Genomic DNA, 27,095 nt, shown 5'->3' with positions numbered 1-27,095 from the left:
ACATTCCACCTATAGATGCTCTGACATCTGCCAGAAAGCGTCAAACACCCTGAGGACAAAAAGGCAGGTGCTCATGCAGCTCTGTCAGAAACTGAACAGGCGGGCTCTCCTACAGCATTCAGCCACAGGCAGAGGGTCTAAGACAGGGGCGCTAAACTCATTTTACACCGTGGACCACACATAGCCCACATTGGTCCAAAGTGGGCCGGACCAGTGAAACTACATGATAAATGTGTAAAACTACAGAAAATATTCTGGTAGTTCATTGCTCTGACTGTGCTTTTATTATCAAATATAAAGTTTTCATTCATTCACATTAATATGTTTACTGTGGAATCCATGCCCCACTTAACATTTTCTAAAGCTGTCCAGTGGGCCAGACTGGAGTCTTTGCTAGGCCGATTCTGGCCCCCGGGCTTTATGTTTGACACCCCTGGTCTAAGAGGTTCTACTGCTAATATGCTGTATTGGGGTCATGTTTATGAAACGTGCTGGCAGAGACTGCATTAATTCTGCAAATGCATTCAGGTGTGATATTTATCTTCCTATCATTTTCCTCTGAGTTGAGGCATTGGTGGTGTCATTTTATATGTGCGCCAAGCTGGAAGCGTTTCTAGTCCTTTCAAATGCAGCTTTTTTGAAGACAACATCCTACTTACCCACTGGGGACTTCTCAAAACCAGTGCTTTTGAGAAGTCTGATGTTATTACACGTTAGGATATAGAATCAAATGTTATTGGGAGTTATTCTGAACATTGGACTCGCGGGCCTTGTGGCCTTGTGGGTAATCAGTTGCATTTTTGTGTTCCGTAGTCCCAGACTCATCAACATGGGCAAAGTGTATCAACAGACCAACCTGGAGAATCTAGAACAAGCCTTCAGTGTGGCTGAGAAAGATTTGGGTGTGACCCGCCTGCTGGACCCTGAAGGTAAAAGTGTTCAAAAATGTGTTCAAACAGACACAGACAACCTTTTTTTTTTTTTTTAAGACCGATTTCAGCTGAAGTAATTCTGTTACTCACAAACTCCTGGTGACTATGTCACATCACATAAATTTACCATATCCTTTCAGATGTTGATGTCCCACACCCAGATGAGAAATCCATCATCACTTACGTGTCCTCCCTGTATGATGCCATGCCTCGCACTGATGTACACGACGGCATGAGAACCAACGTAAGGAAAACATGGAGACAGTGAAATAAAAAAATAAAGCGTCGCAACATGAACGCGCACTTTAATTTGATCTGATGGAATGCTCTATCAGATTTAATCAGGACTGAAGAAGCTTGTGACTGTGCCTAAACTTAGCTTTTGTAGTCAGTTTTATTCTTATCCTGTTAAAGCTTCAAAGACAAATTGAAGTCTTGTGAAAGTAAGTATCACAGGAAATGAACAACCTGTGGTGTTTACAGCTACCAAGACAGTGAGGATTTGAACATTTATTGTCACCCATTGTCTGTTTATAGAAAAACATGTAGCTTCCGCACACGCACAAACTCGTTTACTTGATTCAGTGTCCAGAGTTTAAAGTTGAGCTGTGTTATAGTGAATATTGAATACATCTGAGGACTTTTTCTTTTCACATTACTGTCCTCACAGGCGTGGCTATGACCCCACGTACATGAAATCCAAAAAAACGCTAAAAAAACCATGCTCCTTTCTGTCTGGCCCCACTTATTATTTCTCCCACTTTCCTCCTTCAGCAGTTCACACTTTAACAACCTCTCCTCTAGCCTCTGCTTCTTTGTCTACTCGCATAAGACCTGGATTGTTGCCACCTAATTGAGTTTAGGGTTGTGTGTGAGTGAACTAAAATGGAGATGCAGGAGAAGAGCCCTCCTGTTTCTTGTTGTTAAACTCGCAGCTATCTTTTCTGCTGTGCTGGCTGCAGGAGCTGGAGCTGCGCTGGCAGGAGTACTACGAGCTGGTGACTGTTCTGCTCCAGTGGATCCGTCACCATGTCATGATCTTCGAAGAGAGGAAGTTTCCTGCCAGCTACGAGGAGATAGAGGTGAGACGATATGCTAAGGATATGCGCTTATTTTGTCTCTAGGCCAGGGATTTTGTTACAGGCATGTTTGCGGTTGAGCAATATCGAAAGACACACCGATAAGTTCTCATTATGTTCTTAAGAAACAATTAAAACATAGCACCTGTCTCAAAAATGGGAATACGTTTGCAGCCATCCATTATTGGATCAAAGGACATGCTTACATAATGTCTGGCTGTAGGCAGATAGAGACAACTATACTCACAAGCATTGTTGTACTGAAGGTGGGGCAGTGCTGGAGCTGAGAAAAGACAGCCATAAGGCAGATAATGCTTAAGTTAATCCTCGGGAGAATCACCACTCCCTGTCAGCACTCCCTTTACAAAAGCATAGCGTGACTTTAGTATTTTTCTACATTTCTTTGAACGTCTGTATTAGTAGAATATTTGTATTAAAAGTAGCAGGCTAGGGTGTTCTTTTTAATATACTCAATCAAATTCATTTAGACACTTTGGGGCAGAAAGATTTCCGAGGCTAAATGAGTTTATTGTGGTCACAGGAATGTGTGAATACTGTTTCACCCCACTGCTGGTCACAGAGCTGTCACAGGATGTGTTACTTTATTGTATTCATACTCATATAATTAGGGTTTTACCATCTGACAATTCTGATTTAAAAAAAAATACCAGGAACTTTTATAGATAATTTGAGGTCTATAAAATTATTAGAATGAATAAAGGGAAATCTAATTTAAAAATAAACAATTTCTTTGTGTTTCTTTTTTTCCCTTTAAGCTTCTTTGGCGCCAGTTCCTGAAGTTCAAAGAGACAGAGCTGCCAGTGAAAGAGACTGATAAGAGCCGCTCCAAACACATCTACCAGTCCTTTGAGGCAAGTTAACCAACAATCATTTAATTTAATAAGTTGAATTCTGTTCCGTTCCTTCAGCACTGTTATACCAACGCTTCACAACTAAATGCTTTCTACTTCCATATACAGAGTGCAGTGCATGCTGGTCAGGTCAAAGTCCCTCCAGGCTACCATCCCATTGATGTGGAGAAGGAGTGGGGTCGACTCCACGTGGCCATTCTTGAGAGAGAACGACTCCTCAGGATCGAGTTTGAGAGGTTGGGACAGATTTATAAGACATATGATGATTGTGATCAAGATTGAATTGCATCAGTTTTTCTTTAGCAAGGACTGCTGTGCCAACAACAAACTGCAAAAGAAAAATCCCTTGAGAGCCATATTTAATAAGAAGGTGGTGATATAATTGTCAACCTTACTGGGAATAATGCACAAATATACCAAGTTATAAATAAAACACATGTGACGCATTTGTTTTTCTAAAAATAATAAAGAGTTTAACTCTTCATAGTTAACTTTGGGAAAAGAGCTAAGCTAACATTAAATCCTGGTAAGGGACATATTTTCAACTGGAATAAACAGATGATCATAGGCTAGTAAACTAAATCCATTTAAAACACAAAGACACAGTTTTATCAAAGGCATTTCATGATAATTGACAAAAGGCAGTGAGCCTGTTGCCTGTCTTTAGCTTTATTAAATTAGCCAGTTATGTTCATTGGGGAATGGCAAAATAATATCCAGTTGCATTTTATTCATTATATATTAATATTTGAATGGTTAAATAAACAATTGCCTTCATTTTCCCCCTCTCGAGTAGCCAAATTGTTTAGCACATTTGTTCTTTTCTGGTAGCTAAAACATTCTAAGAGTATTTTTCTGCATTTGTGGGTTGCTCTATAATGAGATAAAAGGGTTGTGTTCCCCATAACTGGACGCACATAAAGACATAATTAGGTATGAGAAAATTGTACATTTTTGTGTACTTAGAACAGCGTTGTGTCACGCTTGGGACAAAATGGGATGGCTTCTTGTCACAAGACAGCCCCGTCATGTTGCAGTCTCGCAGCCTTGTTTATGGAGTTCTCTGGGATGTGGAATGACTGAATGGACTGACCGGACTTCTTTGTAAGAAAGGCATTTTTGTCCCCCTCTGGGCACGTACGTGGCAGAGTAATGGGCGTGTGAGAGCCAAGAAGAGCCAACTTTTTCATAGCTTGAATTGAAATCTGTTGAGAAGAAATGCGATATGGCTTTTGTGACTGACCCTCACAAACTGGAGTATCTGCTGCAACGCAGGGTCCCGTAAGTGTTGTGAAGGTTTTGTTGTGAGCTCTGGCGTGTGTTACACGATGGGCGTTTAGCTATTAAATAATGGGGAGGACAGTTTATCCATTTTCCTCTTGATTTAATTTGATTGCTCTGATCATATCTAGACTCGAGAGACTTCAGAGGATTTGTGGTAAAGTCCAGAAGGAGTCAGGAATGTGTGATGAGCAGCTTACCCACCTGGAGACCCTGCTGCAGACGGTGAGTTAAACTGCTATGTGTTACTGCAGTATGAGTTGACAAACTGACATGAAATCCAGAAACCGAGTGATTAGTGTACAAAGGGAAAGAAAAAATCACAGGAATGCATTTTCCAGTCACTGTCATTAGCATTTTTTTGTATCCTGATGTGCGTGACCAACTAAGAACAAGGCTAAGATTAATACTTTAATTGGCTTCCTTTCCTCCAGGACATCCGTCTGCTGAACGCAGGGAAACCAGCTCAGCACGCAGCAGAGGTGGAGAGGGAGCTGGACAAGGCAGACAATGTCATTCGCCTGCTCTTCAATGACGTGCAGGTACTCAAGGATGGGCGCCACCCTCAGGCTGAACAGATGTACCGCAGGTGAGTGCTGTGTGTGTGCTGAATTTAAGTGAACTTTCAAAATAGAAAGCTGAAAAAGCAAGGGCATTGTCAACTAACTGCTGTCTGTCTGTACTTGTGTGTGTCTGTGTTTTTATTTTTCATTGACAGAGTTTACCGCCTCCATGAGCGCTTGGTGAATTTGCGCACTGACTACAATCTTCGTCTGAAGTCTGCCGTGACTACTGCCCAGGTCCCAATTACCCAGAGCGTCCAGCAGACCTCCGTGAAGGGACGGCCCGAGTTGGATGACGTAACCTTGCGTTATGTTCAAGATCTCTTGGCCTGGGTGGAGGAGAACCAGCGCCGCATCGATAACGCAGAGTGGGGATCTGATCTGCCTTCGATGGAGTCCCAGCTGGGCAGCCACAGAGGCTTGCATCAGACCGTGGAGGACTTCAAATCCAAAATCGAACGGGCTAAGGCTGATGAGGTAGTGTTTCTATCGGACCACTAAAAAGTCTACATACGGATTTTAAGTATGTATAAAAGTGGTTCCCTATTTCCTAATAATGTCATTTTGTGGTTTTCATATACAATAGACCCAATTATCTCCTGTCAGCAAGGCCACATACAGAGAATACCTGGGAAAACTGGACCTTCAGTATGGCAAACTACTGGTAAATATTCATAAATAATCTGATTTCAGATTTTAATCACTCAGCACAAAAGGTTGAAGCTATAAATATAATCTATGGATCTTTAATCAGCTGTAAATATTCCTTCTTCTTTTTTTCAGAACTCTTCCAAGTTCCGCCTAAGAAATCTGGAATCACTGCATGCCTTTGTCAGCGCTGCTACTAAAGAGCTGATGTGGTTGAATGACAAAGAAGAGGAAGAGGTCAACTTTGACTGGAGTGACAGGAACACTAACATGACAGCAAAGAAAGACAATTACTCGGTGCGTTTAAGAAGTAGAACCAAATCTAAAATTTCACAGTTGCTCATTTTTATCCCCTAATCCTGCCCTGTAGATTCACTGACAGATGTTCAACAAATAAGCAGATTTTCAACTACATCTGTTCAATTCTTCAGGGTCTCATGCGAGAACTGGAGCTGAGGGAGAAGAAGGTCAATGACATCCAGACTTTGGGAGACAGACTTGTCAGGGATGGACATCCAGGCAAGAAGACCGTTGAGGTAATTGCAGTAGTTAATCCAGCTGAGCAGAAGACATCTGCATGCAGAATATAGACCTAAATGTGTCCAAACTAATGCACTGTCATTGTCATATCTTCTTGATCTCTACCAGTCCTTCACAGCTGCCCTGCAGACTCAGTGGAGCTGGATCCTCCAGCTGTGCTGCTGTATAGAGGCTCATCTCAAAGAAAACACAGCCTACTACCAGGTATGGAACACAGACATTTAGGAATATAAATCTCCAGGATAATCATCCCTCATATTTATAGAGTCAGGAATATTGTCCGCCTCATGTGATCTCCTTCTTTACAGTTCTTTGCCGACGTTAAAGAGGCTCAGGACAAGATGAAGAAAATGCAAGAGAACATGAAAAAGAAATACAGCTGTGATCGCTCTACAACAGCCACACGCCTAGAGGATCTGCTGCAGGATGCTGCGGTATGTACATGTTCAAATGCATCGTACCGCACACACACTTTAATAAAAGCATCAAGATAGGGGTCTGCTTTCTTTTACTGTAATCTAGTTTAATCTTCTTTTCAACAGGAAGAGAAAGAACAGCTGAATGAATTCAAGACTGTGGTGGCCGGCCTGAACAAGAGATCCAGGTCAATCATCCAGCTGAAACCACGAAACCCCACCACTTCCATCAAAGGCAAACTGCCCATTCAGGCTGTCTGTGACTTCAAACAGCAGGAGGTTGGATTATTTCCACTGTGGAAATGCTTAATCATTCACCATTGCAATCATGATTGCCACAGATCCTGAGACTACATCTACTTTAATATATCCTGGCTTCTTTTCAGATCACTGTCCACAAAGGAGATGAGTGTGCACTCCTCAACAACTCTCAGCCCTTCAAGTGGAAGGTCTTGAACCGTTCTGGACACGAGGCGATGGTGCCTTCTGTCTGCTTCATTGTACCTCCTGTCAACAAGGAGGCTGTGGACGGTGTGTCCAGGTGTGGCTATAAAATTGATCCCCTATGTGACGACGACATCTTGGCTTGATCATGTCAATTATTTAATTTGTTTTTTCTTTTGTTCCCATAATGCACAATATTGTCCTACTGTAGTCTGGATGCAGGTCATCAGGGAATGGTGTCCATGTGGCAGATGCTCCATATAAACATGAAGAGTCTACTGTCATGGCAGTACCTGATGAGAGACTTCACACAGATACGCTCCTGGAACATCACAATGGTTGGTACCAATGTTCCCTCTAAGCTGCGCATGTGCGCAATTGTGCACTGCTGGCACGGTCTCTGTGCAGAGAAAATCTGTGTTGCGCACAACAAAAATCTAACCTGAATTGAAATTAAAATGAATAATTTAACAATTATGTTTTGCAGTGTTAGTCAGTAAGTAACTGGCTGCTCCCATATGGGATTAGAACGATGCCACCTTATCCCATAGTCCAGCAAATGATGCGATTTACATTCGTATATACGCAGCTAATCAACGTGATTGACAGGCTATGACAGCGTCCTTATGTGCCGACGCCGGTGTTTTAGCTAGCAAAGCGGCGTGGCTGATGTGGAGTGAAGCCACATTAATGACAACGTGAACAACCATTGGAGATGTGAGCAGGACAGACGAAACAATTGACGGAAAAAGTGTGGACTTTATACCAGTTTTTAAATTGTGTTGATAGGCCACGTAAAACCAGAGTTATGATAAAAAGATATGCAATCTTTGTTTGTTTTTTCCTGAATACTATTGTTGTTTATATTTACTGCGGGAATAAACGGTAAAAACGGCGTTTTATAAGAAAAAAGGCTCGAAAGCGCTCTCCACCTGTGAGCAAAAACAAACTCCACCCCCTCTCCCTTTCCTATTCGTCCAAAAAAGTACCATGTCGACCAATCAAAAAATGATATGGCAACGTGGCATCTAGTTGTTAAGAAACGGTGGGAAATTTTAGGAGTGACGGTGGTGCTTTGAGATGTGAGAGATTTGAGACGTGTAGCGCAAATCTTGTGTAGTTAGTGTTTAGTGTAGTTTTTGTTGTGTGTGTCAGAACAATGAGGCGACTGCTGAATGTTACAGGTGTTACAGCAGTGATACATCTCCTGTTGTCAGGCCTGCAGTTTCAGGCTGTTCTCCTTTATCTCATAGTGGACAGAAATTATTTTTTTGGAGTGGCACAAATAATTTGTGTGGCATCAGATTTGATGCAAAACAGCTAATTGTTCTAAAAATAGTTTGAAATGTTTATTTAAAAAAAACCGCCTTGGCTGCATTTAAAAAAAAAATAGCTGCAAAAAACTTTGTTTGCCAAACTGAGTTACTTTAAAAAGAAAGAAAGTTGTGTTTTCAAAATTGGAGTTCAAGTTATTTTTACTTCCAATAGTGTTAACATACTACACAGGTCAATGACTAGATTTTTTTTTACATTTTCATTGCAAGTGGGCTAAAGCAGTTAATTAAAAGTAGTCTAACATAAATGCTGTAATTTGATAATTTTAATAAACCATGTAACTTGGATGGATTAGATGCCGGCGTGACCACAGTGCACACGTCTGATTGTCGCTCACAGTGGTCCAAGGGACCGCTCAGGGAGTTTGTGTGTTCGCTCAGACACGTGAAAAATTAGAGGGAACATTGGTTGGTACTAAAGTAAAAGTATCACCTAAAACTTGTAGAGCTGACAAAGAGGGGAACTTCATTGTGGTTCATTCCATGTTTGGAAATGGAAATTCCATTTCAATGTGTACCAAGTTTGGTGTAGCTGACGATAAAAGGGGCCTTGTTTGTGCTTTGACGACATTGCGCCAAGTCCTGTCTCCTAATTCCTCCACTGCTTCTCTTCATTGTGTGCAGTTAAAGACCATGAAGCCAGAAGAGTACAGGCTGATCATGCGGAATCTGGAGCTTCACTACCAGGACTTCATGCGTGACAGCCAGGACTCGCAGCTGTTCGGCCCCGATGATCGCATGCAGGTCGAGGACGACTACACCAAGTCCACCCAGCATTTCGACAACCTGCTTCGCTCCATGGAGAAAGGTGAGATCTGATTTTAACAAACTGATTTTAATGATTCATAGTTTTACCGAGGTCAAGTGTGTAGCAACTGAACAGTATATAACTGTCAATTCACCTTTCAGGAATAATGGTCGTTAGGGTTAAAGGTGAGTGACTTAAAGCAAGCACAAACTACTGCTCACCAAACTAATATGTGTACACGCCTTCCAGCCTTTGATGGAATGTCCCAAAACACGGGTTTGTCTTTAGTCATGTGTGAGTGCATGTTGCTTTGATTTTCAATATGCATTTTTTTGTGGCAGCTCTGCACCAAGTAGAATATGTGTTCTGATTTTAGGTACTTGGGTAATGCAGATGTTGTGTATGCTATAGATATGGCTGGAGCTGCGTGTATTTTACACATCATATATGAAGAACTGCATGGAAGGTGTGACACAGGTGATCGAAAACATTACAGTGCAGCAGTACAGCATTATCTATTTGTGGACATGACATCTTAGGATGTGTCATATTAAAATTGAATTGAATGTTTCATACTAACAAGAATAGTTCAATTTCAGAGTGCTTTAATTTCACAGCCATTGCTGGTAGGTAGCGTAACAACAGCAGTGACTTTTGCAACTCGACATTCATGCAAAAGTATGGGATGAGTTTGACTATCGATAGTCTTTATTAGTCCCAGAGTTGGGAAATTCAAATATAGCCTTTTCAAAACGGATGATCTTTTCTATTCCTACGATTCTAAACTAATACAAATGTGTTCACAGGTCAACAGAATGAGACTCTGTGTAAGAACTACATCTCTGAGCTGAAGGACCTGCGTCTGCGTATAGAGGACTGCGAGGCTGGTACTGTGGCACGCATTCGCAAACCTGTGGAAAAAGAGCCTCTCAAAGAGTGTATTCAGAAGACCACAGAGCAGAAGGTACAGAGCTCAAATTTAAATGTGTTCTGTGCAGAAATGGCAATGAGGCATCAAATGAAACCAAAAATAGCTGTGCTGTGGTTAAAAGACGGATAGGTTTGTTGGATAGTTGACTAAATGTGTTATTGATGAGAAGCAAAAGTAGCTAACTGAACCAGAATCCATGCAGAAGGATGGAGTGGGGGTTGAATTAATGAATCGTTGCAGTAGGTTTAAAATGTGGAAACACAGCAGAGAATTAAAATCAATTTAAGTGCTTAACAGCTTATATGTAATTCAATGAGAGCTGGGATGCTGGCGTCAATCCAGCAGCTGTACAGCCCTGCTAGTAGGTGAAGTTCAGCTTAGGGCTTTGTGCAAAAATAAAAGTTTTGAGTTATTTGAGTTTGGTTGACACATAAAAATGGGGTTAAATTGTTAACGATGGCAGACAACTTGCCATGTGCCTCTGGTTCCTGCTCTCCTCGAGCTTAGTTTAATTAAAATTTTAAATGTTCCTTTTTTTCTTTCAGTTGTTCATAGTCGGCTGGCTTGGATTTTTTGGGGTTTTTCTTTGTTCTTCATGCTTGTCTTCTCTGTTGTACAGAAAGTCCAGGGAGAACTTGACAGCCTTAAGAAGGACCTTGATAAGGTGTCTGTTAAGACACAAGAAGTCTTGGCCTCCCCTCAGCCTTCCACCTCAGCTCCTGTGCTGCGGTCAGAGCTCGACCTCACTGTACAGAAGATGGATCATGCCCACATTCTTTCCTCTGTTTATCTTGAGAAGTAAGTCCCTAAAAACTGACTGCAAAGAGAAAATGTGCTGTTTTCTAGTGCACTTAGATCTCCTTAATTAATTTATTGCTCCTTGTCTCAGGCTAAAGACTGTGGAAATGGTCATCCGCAACACACAGGGTGCTGAAGGCGTTCTCAAGCAGTATGAGGACTGTCTGCGTGAAGTTCACACTGTGCCCAGTGATGTCAAGGAAGTAGAGACTTACAGAGCAAAGCTTAAGGTAAACAATACATGACTTATTTTCTTGCCAAGCCTCTTTTTACAGAAATCTTACTTATGTTACAAAGAACTATTCTCAATTGATTCTGTTTAAGAAATAGAAGTCACACTTTTAATAGTAGGTTTGCCCGGTTCTGATGTATTTACAGACTGTTTATTGGTGTTCTTTGTACAAAACCTGCAGAAAATGCGCACTGAAGCTGAGGGTGAACAGCCAGTGTTTGATTCCCTGGAAGAAGAACTGAAAAAAGCCTCTGCCGTGAGCGACAAGATGGCTCGTGTGCACAGCGAGCGCGACGTTGAGCTCGACCACTTCCGCCAGCAGCTGTCCAGCCTCCAGGATCGTTGGAAGGCCGTGTTCACCCAGATCGACCTTCGCCAGAGAGAGCTAGAGCAGCTCGGCCGCCAGCTCGGTTACTATCGTGAGAGCTATGATTGGCTAATCCGCTGGATTGCCGATGCTAAGCAAAGACAGGAGAAGATTCAGGCTGTGCCTATCACCGACAGCAAAACGCTGAAGGAGCAACTTGCCCAGGAGAAAGTATGTTCAACGATCTAATATTAGCACCATTATTTGCTTTATTTTCGAGTGAAACTGCTGAGATTAACTTTTATTTGAACCCTTTTCCTTTCAACACAGAAACTGCTGGAGGAGATCGAACAGAACAAAGACAAAGTTGATGAGTGTCAAAAATACGCTAAAGCATACATTGATACTATCAAGGCGAGCCTGAAATAACACTATTCTGCATATTTTTTCGATAAATCTTGCAGTTTAGAGCATTTACTGAAATAACCTGTAATGTGTTTCATGCTAATAGGACTATGAACTCCAACTGGTTGCCTACAAAGCTCAGGTGGAACCTCTTGTCTCGCCCCTCAAGAAAACCAAACTGGATTCAGCTTCTGACAACATTATTCAGGAGGTGAGTTTATGAGTACTGGAAATCATTACAGAAAAAAGGTAATTTTTTTTTTTAATTGAAGGTTAACTCTACCACTAACCACTGACCCTGTGAAAACAATATTCCTGAAGCTGTTGCATTTCTAAATGTTATTTTTTTCTCTCCTGTATCAGTATGTAACACTGAGGACCAGGTACAGCGAACTGATGACTCTGACTAGTCAGTACATCAAGTTCATCACAGACACGCAGCGCCGCCTGGACGACGACGAGGTGCGTGACAACTGGCCGAGGATCCCAAACAAACTAAATTCTATCTAACATTAACCTAACAAACCAATCAAACTGACATCTAACCAACACAGATGAGAAATTGCCAGTCACTGAACCACAGGCATGCAAGCACGCACTTTTCTTTGTGTGTTTTATGCACACACAAACCCATATATACATTATATTTAATGTACAGGTGACAAATAGATTCTTTACACTGGTTATGCGTGAAACATTGGCCTGCTGTAGCTGATATTTTTTCCAGTGAAATACACACGTAAGGCTAATATCTAATAGGGATTAGTTAAAATGGTATTTAAGGTTATTAAAAATACCAGAAAACAAACAGTGTATAAAGCTCATTCACCCACGTGGATGCAGTATGAAAGTAGATTTGTTAAGTTGGAGTGTTAGGTTCTCCATTTCCATCCATTCTGTGTGTTGTGTCATTTATAGACTTAGAACGAGGGGTTCTTTCTTTCACTCTTTTCAAGCTTCCTTTTTCTTCCTTCGCATTAATTCCCGAGGTCAAACCCGAAGTTCTGATCTAAGGTTCAACCTGGTTATCATGATCTTCAGCTCTCTTTCTTTTTCCACAGTAACACAACTTTAAAGTGTTACATTATTTTCTAACCCTGATGTTTTGTTTCCTTCTTTGCCTCTCTTAACTGCTTGCCAGTGCTTTGCCATGATGAATGCTTAACCTGTGCATTAAAGAGGTAAATTATTCAGTGTTTTTGGGGTACCTACCGACCCTATTACTTTCATCATCCTTTGTCTCTGTCAAACTCCATCGGACATTTTTTTTCACTCCATTCTTTATATAAACACTGCAGCCATTCATACTGTCTCAAAGTCACTAATATTCTTACTAACAGCTCATCCTGTAAATTTACAACTTTTCCTGAAATTAACACAGCCATAAGCGAGCTTCCTAATATACACTGGGTTGACTTGAGCCTCTTATCATTGACTTCGCCTTTGCTTTCTCCATTTTGTCACAAATAGTGATTTAAAGAACCCCCAGTGCATGGGATAAGATTAAAAAAAAGAGTGGTGATTTCTAACATTAAACTATTTCAACAAACCTCACTTAAGTTTTCTCACAAACTTTCAAATGCAGGAAACATGAGCATTAGAAGCTCGCCATAAATTCTATTCATGAGTGTGGTGAATCCATTTATAGTGCTAATTTAAACAGTTTAATTGATCCAATTTTATGGCACAGATTGACATAGTTCAGTTACAGCTACAGTCACATGCCATGTTTTTCTTGCTGTGTTGTGAAGTGATATTTTGTTCCCATACATTAATAGATCCACTGCCATCTGAATCGTTTTACTTGCATCGTGAATTTAACATGACTTTGATGAATGTGCATCTAATTTGCAACTAGTGAATGATCTTTTACTAAGCTAATTTTAACATTAACATTGCCTGGGTAATACAGTACATTTAGATGCTTGTTGCAGTGTGTGTTTTGGCTGTGATTACCACAGTACTTACAATTTTAATTCACACTGCTTCGAGCAGGTCAAATGTGATGTATTACCTTTAACCTGTCATGCTTGATTATAATCCTTTCTTTACCATTTGCTTCCACTAATGCAGAAAGCTGCAGAGAAACTCAAAGCAGAAGAGCGGAAAAAAATGGCCGAGATGCAGGCAGAGTTAGACAAACAGAAGCAGTTAGCTGAAGCTCACGCGAAGGCTATTGCCAAAGCTGAGAAAGAGGCTCAAGAGCTGAAGCTCAAAATGCAGGAAGAAGTAAGCAAGAGAGAAATTGCTGCTGTAGATGCAGAGAAGCAAAAGACCAACATCCAGCTGGAGCTGCAGGAGCTCAAAAATCTCTCAGAGCAGCAAATCAAGGACAAAAGTCAACAGGTAGATGAAGCGCTTCACAGCCGGACTAAGATCGAAGAGGAAATCCGCCTCATCAGGATCCAACTCGAGATAACACAAAAACAAAAGTATACCGCCGAATCTGAGCTCCAGCAGCTTCGCGATAGAGCGGCTGAAGCAGAAAAACTCAGAAAGCTTGCCCAAGATGAGGCTGAGAAGCTCCGTAAACAAGTAAGTGAAGAGACGCAGAAAAAGCGCCAGGCTGAAGAGGAACTCAAGCGCAAATCTGAGGCAGAGAAGGAAGCTGCTAAACAAAAGCAAAAAGCTCTGGAGGACCTTGAAAACCTCAGGATGCAGGCCGAGGAGGCTGAAAGACAAGTGAAGCAAGCAGAGATTGAAAAGGAAAAACAAATCAAGGTCGCTCATGAGGCTGCACAGCAAAGTGCTGCAGCTGAACTCCAGAGCAAGCACATGTCATTTGCGGAAAAGACCTCAAAGTTGGAGGAATCACTCAAGCAGGAGCATGGTGCTGTCCTTCAGCTGCAACAGGAAGCAGAACGCCTCAAGAAACAACAAGAAGACGCAGAAAATTCCAGAGAAGAGGCTGAAAAAGAGCTCGAGAAATGGAGGCAGAAGGCTAATGAGGCTCTTCGTCTGAGGTTGCAGGCCGAAGAAGAAGCTCACAAAAAGACCCTCGCTCAAGAGGAAGCTGAGAAACAAAAGGAGGAGGCAGAGCGTGAGGCTAAAAAGAGAGCCAAAGCCGAGGAGTCAGCCCTGAAGCAGAAAGAAATGGCTGAAGAAGAGCTTGAGAGGCAGAGGAAGATAGCCGACAGCACAGCCCAGCAGAAACTCACTGCCGAGCAGGAGCTCATTCGACTCAGGGCGGACTTTGACAACGCAGAACAGCAGAGATCCCTCCTTGAAGATGAACTTTACCGCCTGAAGAATGAAGTCGCTGCAGCTCAGCAACAAAGGAAGCAGCTAGAAGATGAGCTGGCCAAAGTTAGGAGTGAAATGGATATCCTCATTCAGCTGAAGACTAAGGCAGAAAAGGAGTCCATGTCTAATACAGAGAAGAGCAAGCAACTACTTGAGGCAGAAGCTGCCAAGATGAAGGACCTTGCTGAGGAGGCAAGCAGGCTTAGAGCCATTTCAGAGGAGGCTAAGCATCAGAGGCAGATTGCTGAGGAAGAGGCAGCTCGTCAGAGGGTAGAAGCTGAGAGAATTCTCAAAGAGAAGCTGGCTGCGATCAGTGAGGCCACTCGCTTAAAAACAGAGGCCGAAATTGCCCTGAAAGAGAAGGAGGCAGAAAATGAGAGACTCCGGAGGCAAGCTGAGGATGAGACTTACCAGAGGAAAGCTCTTGAAGACCAGGCCAACCAGCACAAGCAAGAGATTGAGGAAAAGATTGTGCAACTCAAAAAATCCTCTGAGGCAGAAATGGAAAGACAGAAAGCCATAGTGGATGACACACTCAAACAGAGGCGAATTGTCGAAGAAGAAATCCGGATTCTTAAACTCAACTTTGAAAAGGCCTCATCTGGAAAACTGGATCTGGAGCTGGAACTGAACAAGCTGAAAAACATTGCAGATGAAACCCACCAAAGCAAGATCAGAGCCGAAGAGGAAGCAGAGAAACTGAGGAAGCTTGCCCTTGAGGAGGAGAAGAGGAGGAGGGAAGCAGAGGAAAAGGTGAAGAAGATTGCTGCTGCAGAGGAAGAGGCCGCCAGGCAGCGTAAGGCAGCCCTAGAAGAGCTTGAACGGCTGAGGAAGAAAGCAGAAGAAGCCAGAAAGCAGAAAGATGAGGCTGACAAAGAAGCTGAAAAACAGATTGTTGTGGCCCAACAGGCAGCCCACAAATGCAGTGCAGCAGAGCAACAGGTTCAAAGCGTCCTTGCCCAACAGATAGAAGACAGCATCACGCAGAAGAAGCTCAAGGAAGAGTATGAGAAAGCCAAGAAGCTGGCCAAAGAGGCCGAAGCTGCTAAGGAGAAAGCAGAAAGAGAGGCAGCTCTCCTTCGTCAGCAAGCAGAGGAGGCAGAACGGCAGAAAGCAGCCGCTGAGGAAGAAGCCGCAAACCAAGCCAAGGCTCAGGAAGATGCCGAGCGACTGAGGAAGGAAGCTGAATTTGAAGCTGCCAAACGAGCCCAAGCTGAGGCTGCAGCGCTCATGCAGAAGCAGCAAGCTGACGCTGAAATGGCAAAGCACAAAAAGCTGGCCGAGCAAACGTTAAAACAGAAGTTCCAAGTGGAGCAAGAGCTCACAAAGGTTAAGCTGAGGCTTGATGAAACTGATAAGCAAAAATCTGTCCTAGATGAAGAACTCCAGCGCCTCAAAGACGAGGTCGACGATGCCGTCAAACAAAGGGGCCAGGTGGAGGAGGAGCTGTTCAAAGTCAAGGTCCAGATGGAGGAACTGCTCAAACTGAAAAATAAAATTGAGGAGGAAAATCAGCGTCTGATTAAGAAGGACAAAGACAGCACACAAAAACTGCTTGCTGAAGAGGCTGAGAACATGAGAAAGCTTGCAGAGGACGCTGCTAGACTTAGTGTGGAAGCGCAAGAGGCTGCACGCTTGAGACAAATTGCAGAAGATGACCTTAATCAGCAACGGGCACTTGCGGAAAAGATGCTCAAAGAGAAAATGCAAGCAATTCAAGAAGCATCTCGACTCAAGGCTGAAGCAGAAATGCTCCAGAAGCAGAAGGACTTGGCTCAGGAGCAGGCTCAGAAGCTGCTGGAGGATAAACAGTTAATGCAGCAGCGCCTGGAGGAGGAATCCGAGGAATATCACAAGTCACTGGAAGTAGAGCGAAAAAGGCAATTGGAGATCATGGCTGAAGCTGAAAGACTCAGACTTCAGGTTTCTCAGCTCAGTGAAGCCCAGGCCAGAGCTGAAGAAGAGGCTAAAAAATTCAAGAAACAAGCCGATACAGTTGCTGCCCGTCTTCACGAGACTGAAATTGCTACCCAAGAAAAAATGACTGTAGTGGAAAGACTGGAATTTGAGAGACTAAATACCAGCAAAGAGTCCGATGATTTACGCAAAGCTATTGCAGACCTAGAGAACGAGAAGGCTAGACTGAAAAAGGAGGCTGAAGAACGTCAAAATAAGTCTAAAGAGGTATTGTGTCAAAAATGGCATAACAGAGCAGCTTATGTCATTGTTAACTCTATCAAAAAGCTAACTCACTTCATTCTTAAAGTTTCCTCTGTTCCTTCCTTACACTAATCATATCACCATATTTTTTACTGAATATGATTTAATTTTTTTCACAGTGCACTGTGCTCATGCAGAAAACAACCTGAATGTGCAGCCGTATCATGCAATGTTGACATGCTTCATTTTTTCTTTCAGTTTCAAAACTCATTTATCCCTTAGCTTGTGACAAAATTAAAAACAAACATTATTATAAATACAGTTCGAAAACCAGATGAACTGTTCAGCAATTTGAGCAACAGAGGGAAATAGAGAAGATCTACACTAACTCGAGGGACAGTATAACCTTCATTGTGAATACTGTGTTGCCACTGCAGGCCAAGAGTACATCTGCCATAGAGCTGACTTAATATATGGAGCCCTGTATGTCCAGTCATAATAATTGTTTTTCAAGCCCCCCTCCCAAAAGAAAACCTCACAATAATAATGATATTGCAATATCTATAGAAATTCCCTATAGTTAGCAAGATTGGTCGCTTTGTCATTATTACCACCAAAAGCCCAGTATCCTAATAATTGTATTATCTATTTAAAAAGCTACCATAATAACTTGATAACAAACTAACTGATTGCTTAATAATCCACATTAAGTTTGTTAAACATATTTCCCATATACCGTGTTACTTTTTTAACAGCAGTCACCAAGAACAAACCGATCTGTTGTTTTGGAATTATAGTTTTGTCAGGTATATTTTATGAGTTTACATTGTTTACTCCAATTAGTAGGAGTATTTTTTGTAATATTTTTAAAGCCCCCTCACCTATGGTCATGAAATCTGGGTAATCACCAAGGGAGTAAGGTTGCGAATACAAGGGGGCGAAATGAGTTTTCTTCATAGGGCGACTGCGCTGACGAGGATCTCTGGAATACTCTGCTTAGCCTGCTGCCACTGTGACCCAACTTAGAAGCACTGTGTCAGTTTCATGACTGGCAGTGGAATATCTAATACTGACTTTGATAAGTACAAGTAGCATCACAAAGCTTTGAGAAAAATAAAAGAGCATTGCCAGCATTTGGATAGATTCTAGAGGTCAGTTGTTATACACAGATTTCAATGTTATATGTACTAATGCAATTCTGTGCTTCACTTGTGTGAAATTATATTTATATTATAACAAAAGCGCGAGCAAAAAAAATAATCAGACCAAATAATTTTATTTCACAAGCGCAATTAAATTCCTCACGTTTAAATTCAACAACCTGTCAAGTAGAACTCAGTCGCGTGCATAAAGAAGCCGTCTTGCATGCGAGAGCTTTGCACAAATCAGAAAGTCACATTGTACAACAAGTCAAGTAATGTAACAAAAATAATGCTGTGTGAGTCCAGGTTTACACTTATTTTTCTCCCTGGAAACAGCATGCCAATTCAAAGAGGGGCAGCTACAGGAGATTCAACAACCCTAACCCTATCAACACAATTTAAAAACTGGTATATAAGTTGAAGTCCACACTTTCAACACAAGTTGAAATGGAGACACAGTGTGGCTGTATCTTGTTGCTATTAGTTGCTTAAATTGGTCATGTGTTTTGGACATGTCGGCACATCCGTCGACCACAGAGGGTTAATTATCAACAGTTACTGTTTGCAATGCAGTAGTGGAAACACCGACAACTGTCACTGTATTACTTTAATGTTGAAGAAATATTTTAAACCAGAGGGTTCTAAGGAAGGTTCTGAAGCCTCTGCACTGTTGTCTGTAAAACTGTAGAAGCATGTGCAAAGCAGACACTCTTACACGCACGATGGTACCTTTTGTGGGTGCAGCTACTAAGTTCTACGTCTGTGGGTTGCTGAATTTAAATGCGAGGAATTTACCTGCAATGAAATTATTTGCTCGGATCATTTTTATGCTCGCGCATTTGTTATGACATAAATATGTCAGATTAATCCTTAGAATGGCTTTCTCAACCTCCAAAATGTCAAAAACAAATTCTAACAGACGAATTCAACATTTTTTCAAAAACATGTTGAATCTCCTGTAGCTACCTCTCTTTGCTCTGAAATGGCATGCTGTTTCCAAGGGGAAAAAAGTGTAAACCTGCACATATTAGTACAGTAGCAGTATATGCGGCTATAGCCAAAAGCTATAGTTTCGAACTTTGGGGTGCTAATTGTCTTCCCAGCTGCTTCACACTTGGCTGCAAAGTACCTTAGCGCAAGGTCAATACAGCCAACAAAACCACATCATTTACAAAAAGCAGATATGAAATCCCGAGGCCACCAAGTTCTTTTTTGAAACTTGAATCAAACTCTCAAAGGCTGTTGCTCAGGTCAATGTATTACTTTTTAATTCCCCCCAACAGGTTCAGCCTCTATGGCCCCCTAGACACCCATGCAGATTTTCTATTAAAAATCTTTCCATTAAAACAATTGGTATGATATCAATAATAATTAAATATGATTAACATTTTTCAGTTCAGTTTTAGTGTTCTTTAAATGAGATGAATGAGATAAAAAAAAAATTAGATCAGAGCTAACACATCGTTTCTGTAAAAACAAAAGCATCTCTTAGGGACCCCAAACTTTTGAACAACAGTGGGAGTTCTAGTGGATACACATGACCAGGGGTAACAGGTTACAACAAAATGTGTATCAGACATTAGATTCAGGTTTAGCTATGCTAATATGAAGTGACAACAGTTTTTACATAATCTTATTAAAATGGTAACTAAAAATAGATAGAAGAAGAAGACGACTGGCTAAAAAATGATAACATAATCATGAAAAAACAGGAACGCACACATGTTCACATTATAATTTCATTTAGTATTTTGCGCCATTAGCATAAGCAGAGTGCATTGTATAAATTTGTTGCAATTATTAAACAGAACAAAATAAAAATAAAAAACGTAGTTCGGTGCCACAGCTGTGAACATATTGTAACTTATCTTTTTATGTTTTTTTTTTTCCATCAGATGGCTGATGCACAGCAGAAAAAAATTGAGCATGAGAAGACAGTCCTCCAGCAGACATTCATGACAGAAAAGGAGATGCTATTAAAGAAAGAGAAACTCATTGAAGATGAGAAAAAGAGGCTTGAGAGCCAGTTTGAAGAGGAAGTGAAAAAGGCCAAGGCTCTCAAAGATGAACAGGAACGCCAGAAACAGCAGATGGAGCAGGAGAAAAAGACACTCCAGGCTACCATGGATGCAGCCCTTAGTAAACAGAAAGAGGCTGAGGAAGAAATGCATAGAAAGCAAAAAGAAATGCAAGAACTCGAGAGGCAGAGACTAGAGCAGGAAAGGATTCTGGCAGAAGAGAACCAGAAACTGCGTGAGAAGCTACAGCAGCTTGAGGATGCTCAAAAAGATCAGCACACTAGAGAAACTGTCCGTCACAAAGATGTTATCCATCTAACAACGATTGAGACAACAAAGACAGTTTACAATGGTCAGAATGTTGGTGATGTGGTAGATGGTATAGACAAAAAGCCAGATCTGTTGGCTTTTGATGGCATCCGTGACAAAGTACCTGCAAGCAGACTTCATGAGCTTGGTGTCTTACCAAAGAAGGAGTTTGATAAACTGAAAAATGGTGAAACCACTGTTGAAGAGTTAGGCAAGACTGACAGTCTAAGAAACATTCTCAAAGGAAAGAATGCCATTGGTGGTGTTTTGACACCCTCCAATCAAAAAATGTCAATCTATCAAGCATCAAAAGAGAAGAAAATTACTCCCGGCACAGCCATGATCCTTCTTGAAGCACAAGCAGCCACAGGTTACATGTTAGAACCAATTAAGAACCAGAAACTTTCTGTTAATGCAGCTGTCAAGGAAGGACTGATTGGCCCAGAACTGCACAACAAAATGCTTTTAGCTGAGAGGGCTGTTGTTGGCTACAAGGATCCATACACTGGTGGAAAGATCTCAGTCTTTGAAGCCATGAAAAAGGGGCTAATAGAACACGATCATGCAATCAGAGTCCTTGAGGCTCAGCTTGCTACTGGTGGCATCATTGATCCAATCAACAGTCACCGTGTGCCCACTGAAACAGCCTATAAACAAGGACACTATGATGCAGAAATGAATAAGATCATGGAGAACCCATCAGATGACACAAAGGGATATTTTGACCCCAGCACTCAGGAACCTTTGACATATTCTGAGTTAATGGCAAGATGCACTACTGACCCTGAGACCAGTCTGTTACTCCTGCCAATCACAGACAAAGCTGCGCAGTGCTCTAGTATATATACAGAGGAAGAGACCAAAGATGTATTCGGCAAAACAACTGTGTCTGTACCATTTGGTAGATTCAAGGGAAAGACTGTCACGATCTGGGAGATAATCAACTCAGAATACTTTACAGAAGACCAGAAGAAGGACCTCCTCCGTCAGTACAAGACAGGCAAAATCACAATTGAAAAGATCATTAAGATTGTTATCACTGTTGCTGAGGAAAAAGAGAAGAAAAATGAAATTACCTTTGATGGTCTGAGAGCACCCGTGCCTGCTACTGACCTTCTGGAATCCAAAATCATTGATAAAGATCTGTACAACAAATTGCATAATGGCAACATGACTGTCAGTGAGGTGTCTCAAATGGAGCCTGTCCACAAAGCATTGAAGGGCACGAACTGTATTGCGGGTGTAGTCATTGACTCCTCTAAGGAGACAATGTCCTTCTATCAAGCCATGAAGAAGGACATGATGAGGCCCGGGCCTGCCTTGAACTTGCTTGAAGCCCAAGCAGGTACAGGCTACTTGGTCGACCCAGTTCACAATCAGAAGTATACTGTTGATGAAGCTGTCAAAGCAGGTGTTGTTGGTCCTGAGCTGCATGAAAAGCTTCTGTCTGCAGAAAGAGCTGTTACAGGCTACAGAGATCCATACACTGGAAAAGCTGTATCTCTATTCCAAGCAATGAAAAAAGATCTCATACCTAAAGAACAAGGACTCCGCTTACTCGATGCCCAAATGACAACTGGTGGCATCATAGATCCAGTAAAGAGCCATCGCATTCCTCATGATGTGGCTTGCAAGAGAAACTACTTTGATGATGAAATGAAGCAGGCTCTGAGTAATCCAAATGATGAAACTAAATGCTTCTTTGACCCCAACACAAAAGAAAATCTCACATACTCTCAGCTCTTTGACAGATGTGTCACTGACAAGAAAACTGGTCTGCGGGTCCTCCCTCTCTCTGATGAAGCAATCAATGCTAAGGAACAACCAGCATACACCGAAGCCCAGACCAAAGAGGCTATGACTCAGGCTACTGTAGAAGTTAACTCTGGACCATTTAAGGGCAGGAAAATGACCCTGTGGGAAATTATCTACTCTGAATACCTCACTGAGGAAGAGAGACTTGACCTGCTCAGACAGTTTAGGTCAGGAAAAATTACAATTGAAAAGATAATTAAGATTATCATCACAATTGTAGATGAGAAAGAAGCCAAGAAACAAGAACAGTCCAGCTTCAAGGGACTCAGAGCTCCTGTTCCAGCAGACTCCCTGTATGAGTCTAAAATCATTGACAAACCAACCTTTGACCTGCTTCAACAAGGCAAAACTACACCCAAGAAAGTCAGTGAAAATCCCAATGTCAGTAAATACCTCCAGGGCTCTAGTAGCATTGCTGGACTCTACCTGGAACCAACAAAAGAGAAACTCAGCATTTATCAAGCTATGAAGAAAAAGCTTCTCCGCCATAACACTGGCCTTTCACTTCTCGAGGCTCAGGCTGCAAGTGGGTTCATTGTAGATCCTGTAAGAAACCAATGCCTGTCAGTAGATGAAGCAGTAAAGTCAGGAGTTGTTGGTCCAGAGTTACATGAAAAACTCCTCTCTGCAGAAAAAGCTGTCACTGGTTACAAAGATCCATTCACAGGCCACAAAATCTCCCTCTTTGAAGCAATGCAGAAAGATCTAATCTTAAAGGAACATGCGATGCCCCTATTGGAGGCCCAGATTGTGAGTGGAGGAATTATTGACCCTGTAAAAAGCCATCGTGTCCCCACTGATGTTGCATATCAGAAGAACATTTTGAGCAGAGATATTGCCAAGACCCTCTCTGAACCATGTGATGAAAACAAAGTTTTCTCTGACCCAGAAACTGATGACACTATAACCTACAGACAACTTAAAGACAAATGCCAAAAAGATAAAGACACCGGCCTGTACATGCTCTCACTCTCCAAGCCGCAGTCTCCAACTGTTGTAGAGAAGACATACCTCTACACAGAGGAGCAAACACAGAGTGAGCTGTCCAGTACCCAGCTTGACATTCCTATTGAGGGGCTTGCTGATAAACCCATGAATCTCTGGGATATCATGAACTCAAATTTGCTTCCAGAGCAAGAGAGGCAGAAGCTCCTAGATGAATATCGCTCTGGTAAAATGACTAAAGAGCGGATGATCATCATCATTATTGAGATCATGGAGCAAAGAGAGATCATCAGAAATGATAGTCCACTGTCATATATGACTATAAGGAGAAGGATAACTATTGAGGAGCTCTACAATGCTCGCATCATTGATTTGGAAACATACAACCTTCTTAAACAGGGCAAGAGAGACATCCGTAACATAATGGAGTTGACAAGTGTAAAGCAGTATCTTTATGGGACAGGCTGTGTCGCAGGCGTCACAACAGACTCGACCTCCAAGCTAAGCATATACCAAGCAATGAAGAGAGGTTTTATTAAACCAGAAATAGGCCTCACCCTCCTAGAAGCCCAAGCTGCTACAGGATTCATTGTTGATCCACTGAAGAACGAAACGCTCACTGTTGATGAAGCTGTCCGTAAGGGTGTTGTTGGCCCTGAGATCCATGATAAACTTCTTTCAGCTGAAAGAGCTGTCACAGGATACAAAGATCCCTACAGTGGAAAAATCATAGCACTTTTCCAGGCCATGAAAAAGGATCTCGTTCCAGAGGATTATGCTCTCAAAATGTTGGAGGCACAAACTGCCACTGGTGGTATTATTGATCCTGAATTCCAGTTCCACCTGCCAACAGATGTCGCTATGCAAAGAGGCTATATCAACAAGGAAACCAATGAGAAACTGAATGATGATGTGAAAGGATTCATTGATCCTGTCACTGATGAGAAACTGTCTTATGCACAGCTACTCAAACGATGCAAGTTGGATGGTGGATTGCGCCTGCTTTCATTGGGAGACCAGCGGCTGACATTCAAGGGTCTGAGAAAACAAATCACAATTGAGGAGTTGATTCGCTCACAAATCATTGATCAGCAGACCGTCACTGACCTGAATGAAGGTCTTGTTTCAGTAGAGGAGATTAGTAATAGGCTATCAAGGTACCTGCAGGGCACAGGCTGTATTGCTGGTGTATTTTTGGAGTCCACAAAGGAACGGCTGTCAATTTACCAGGCTATGAAGAAGAACATGATTAGGCCAGGCACTGCATTTGAACTCCTTGAGTCCCAGGCAGCCACAGGATATGTTATCGATCCAATCAAAAACCTCAAACTGACTGTCAATGAAGCAGTAAAGATGGGAATAGTAGGCCCAGAATTCAAAGACAAGCTTCTCTCTGCTGAGCGTGCAGTAACAGGATATAGAGATCCTTATACAGGCAAGACAATCTCTTTGTTCCAGGCCATGAAGAAAGGGCTTATCCTAAAAGATCATGGTATCCGTCTACTCGAAGCTCAGATTGCCACTGGCGGAATAATTGACCCGGAGGAAAGTCACCGTCTGCCAGTTGAGGTGGCTTACAATCGTGGCTTCTTCGATGAGGAAATGAATGAGATACTGACAGATCCATCTGATGATACCAAAGGCTTTTTTGATCCCAACACTGAGGAAAACCTAACCTACCTCCAGCTGATGGAGAGGTGTATCACTGATCCTGACACCGGCCTGGTGCTTCTGCTACTCAAAGAGAAGAAGCGGGAAAGAAAGACCTCTTCCAAATCCTCAGTACGTAAACGCAGAGTTGTCATTGTAGATCCAGAGACTGGCAAAGAAATGACTGTGTATGAGGCCTACCGCAAGGGGCTCATTGACCACCAAACCTACCTGGAGCTTGCTGAGCAGGAGTGTGAATGGGAAGAAATCACAATGACTTCTTCTGATGGCACTGTAAAATCCGTCATTATTGACAGGAAGTCAGGAAGACAGTATGATGTTGATGACGCTATTGCACGTGGCTTTATTGACCAGAAGGCTCTTGAAACATACCGAGCTGGAAACCTGTCCATCACAGAGTTTGCTGACTTGCTTTCTGGAAACATGGGAGGCTTCCGTTCACGATCATCCTCATTTGGTTCTACCACTGGTTCCACTTACTCCTCTTCAATGAGCCCCCTACCATCAATTAAACCACCTGCAGTCATATGGAATGACCCAACAGAGGAGACTGGCCCTGTAGCAGGAATATTAGACATAGACACATTGGAAAAAGTGTCTGTCACTGAGGCAATCCACAGAAATCTGGTAGATAACATCACTGGTCAAAGACTGTTGGAGGCCCAGGCATGTACAGGTGGAATAATTGACCCCACAAGTGGAGAGAGATACTCAATTGCAGAGGCCACAGAAAAAGGTCTTGTGGACAAAATCATGGTTGATCGTCTGAACCTGGCTCAAAAAGCATTCAATGGATTTGAAGACCCCAGAACTAAAGTGAAGATGTCTGCCTCCCAGGCGTTGAAAAAGGGCTGGCTGTATTATGAGGCTGGTCAGCGTTTCCTTGAGGTCCAATATCTAACTGGTGGACTCATTGAGCCTGATGTTGAGGGCAGGGTGTCAATAGATGAATCCATTAGGAAGGGTACGATCGATGCTCGCACTGCCCAGAAACTGAGGGATGTCGGTGCCTATTCTAAATATCTGACCTGCCCAAAAACCAAACTGAAAATCTCCTTCAAAGATGCCATGGACAAAAGTATGGTTGAGGAAGGCTCCGGCTTAAGGCTTCTGGAAGCCTCTTCCCAGTCTAGCAAAGGCCTTTACAGTCCCTACAATGCTAGTGGCTCTGGATCGGCTTATGGCTCCCGGAGTGGCTCAAGAACCGGATCCCGATCAGGCTCCAGGAGAGGCAGTATTGATGCTGGCTCTGGCTTTAGCATGAACTTCTCATCTTCCTCCTTTACATCTTCTTCTGGCTACAGCCGCAGATTCTAGATTTTATATATTGACTAGAAACCAGCAGTACTAATGCACTTTACAGTTGCATTTCTAACAGGAAATAAATAGTTAAAGTAACAGAAAATATAATTTATTTGTTCTTCCCTGCATGTGGCCAAAACAAGAATTGTCTAGGTTATTACTTTTTCATATAACATCAGTCTAAACATGCGCTCTAGATGTAGAAACATAACCAGGCATTGCAAAATATATAAAATATTCATATCTTCTGGTACAGATGACAAAGTGAGTTTATATTTTTCAAAGCAAAGCATGCCTTTTCTGCTGTTTGAGTTTATAGTTTTTATATAACACAATTCAAAAGATGTATACTTTATACTTTCTGAAACTAATATATACTTCCTGTATATCAAACAGAAATATTTCTTGAATATTTCATGTTTCCTTAGAAATTTTGTTTATTTTTTATCTTTTTCAACAGTACTGGTAAAGAGATACCAAATGTTAACATAATTCTAATGTTTTTAACTAAAATATTTGGATGCATTTAAAATTCCTGAATGTTTGTAAAGAGTATGCACAGAGTATGTGTTAATTTTTTAATGTTACAAATTGTCTGGGTTACTGCATTATGCACCCAGTAACTTGCAGCACAGAATACATCTGCGACACTACACAAAGAGACACTATAGGAATGCAACAAGTTCCACAATTAAATCCATGTACACTGTTCTGAAATCAGTTTTAGATCTGTCATTACTTTGCTTTTACACCCATTTATATTCAGTATGTCTTTTCATCTTTTGAGTTAACTGCACCATTGTTTTACACACTGCTCATAACCATCATCACTCAAGTGCTCCCACTAAATCCCAAGATGATGTCAGACTCGATCCCGATCCCCTCCACAGACCTGCTCCTGTTATTTTGATTCTTGTAAGTTGAATTTATTATTTGTATTTGTTTTTCTTTCGTTGCCCA

At 41.9% G+C, this 27,095-nt stretch overlaps 1 protein-coding gene across 13 annotated transcripts in view; it reads left to right on the top strand.

The window, feature by feature from the left end:
* Window positions 1–27,095, top strand: part of plecb (plectin b) — a 130,907-nt gene that overhangs the window by 102,641 nt on the left and 1,171 nt on the right. For all 13 annotated transcript variants that reach the window (XM_082552128.1, XM_082552127.1, XM_082552132.1 and 10 more), the window contains 26 exons: window positions 814–929; window positions 1,073–1,176; window positions 1,895–2,014; window positions 2,788–2,883; window positions 2,992–3,119; window positions 4,296–4,389; window positions 4,599–4,753; window positions 4,883–5,204; window positions 5,314–5,391; window positions 5,511–5,672; window positions 5,807–5,911; window positions 6,024–6,119; window positions 6,224–6,349; window positions 6,458–6,610; window positions 6,718–6,872; window positions 6,987–7,113; window positions 8,734–8,917; window positions 9,664–9,821; window positions 10,408–10,586; window positions 10,678–10,816; window positions 11,000–11,356; window positions 11,456–11,539; window positions 11,637–11,741; window positions 11,894–11,992; window positions 13,604–16,957; window positions 19,971–27,050. In XM_082552128.1, coding sequence (XP_082408254.1) covers window positions 814–929; window positions 1,073–1,176; window positions 1,895–2,014; window positions 2,788–2,883; window positions 2,992–3,119; window positions 4,296–4,389; window positions 4,599–4,753; window positions 4,883–5,204; window positions 5,314–5,391; window positions 5,511–5,672; window positions 5,807–5,911; window positions 6,024–6,119; window positions 6,224–6,349; window positions 6,458–6,610; window positions 6,718–6,872; window positions 6,987–7,113; window positions 8,734–8,917; window positions 9,664–9,821; window positions 10,408–10,586; window positions 10,678–10,816; window positions 11,000–11,356; window positions 11,456–11,539; window positions 11,637–11,741; window positions 11,894–11,992; window positions 13,604–16,957; window positions 19,971–26,150 — 12,976 coding nt within the window. In that variant the 3' untranslated portion in view covers window positions 26,151–27,050. The remainder of the gene's footprint in view (window positions 1–813; window positions 930–1,072; window positions 1,177–1,894; window positions 2,015–2,787; window positions 2,884–2,991; window positions 3,120–4,295; window positions 4,390–4,598; window positions 4,754–4,882; window positions 5,205–5,313; window positions 5,392–5,510; window positions 5,673–5,806; window positions 5,912–6,023; window positions 6,120–6,223; window positions 6,350–6,457; window positions 6,611–6,717; window positions 6,873–6,986; window positions 7,114–8,733; window positions 8,918–9,663; window positions 9,822–10,407; window positions 10,587–10,677; window positions 10,817–10,999; window positions 11,357–11,455; window positions 11,540–11,636; window positions 11,742–11,893; window positions 11,993–13,603; window positions 16,958–19,970; window positions 27,051–27,095) is intronic.

The sequence above is a fragment of the Aulonocara stuartgranti genome (assembly GCF_965226115.1).
Source record: "Aulonocara stuartgranti genome assembly, chromosome: 11".
In the NCBI taxonomy this organism is placed as follows: Eukaryota; Metazoa; Chordata; class Actinopteri; order Cichliformes; family Cichlidae; genus Aulonocara; species Aulonocara stuartgranti.
This window is presented reverse-complemented; position numbering and strand designations above follow the sequence as displayed.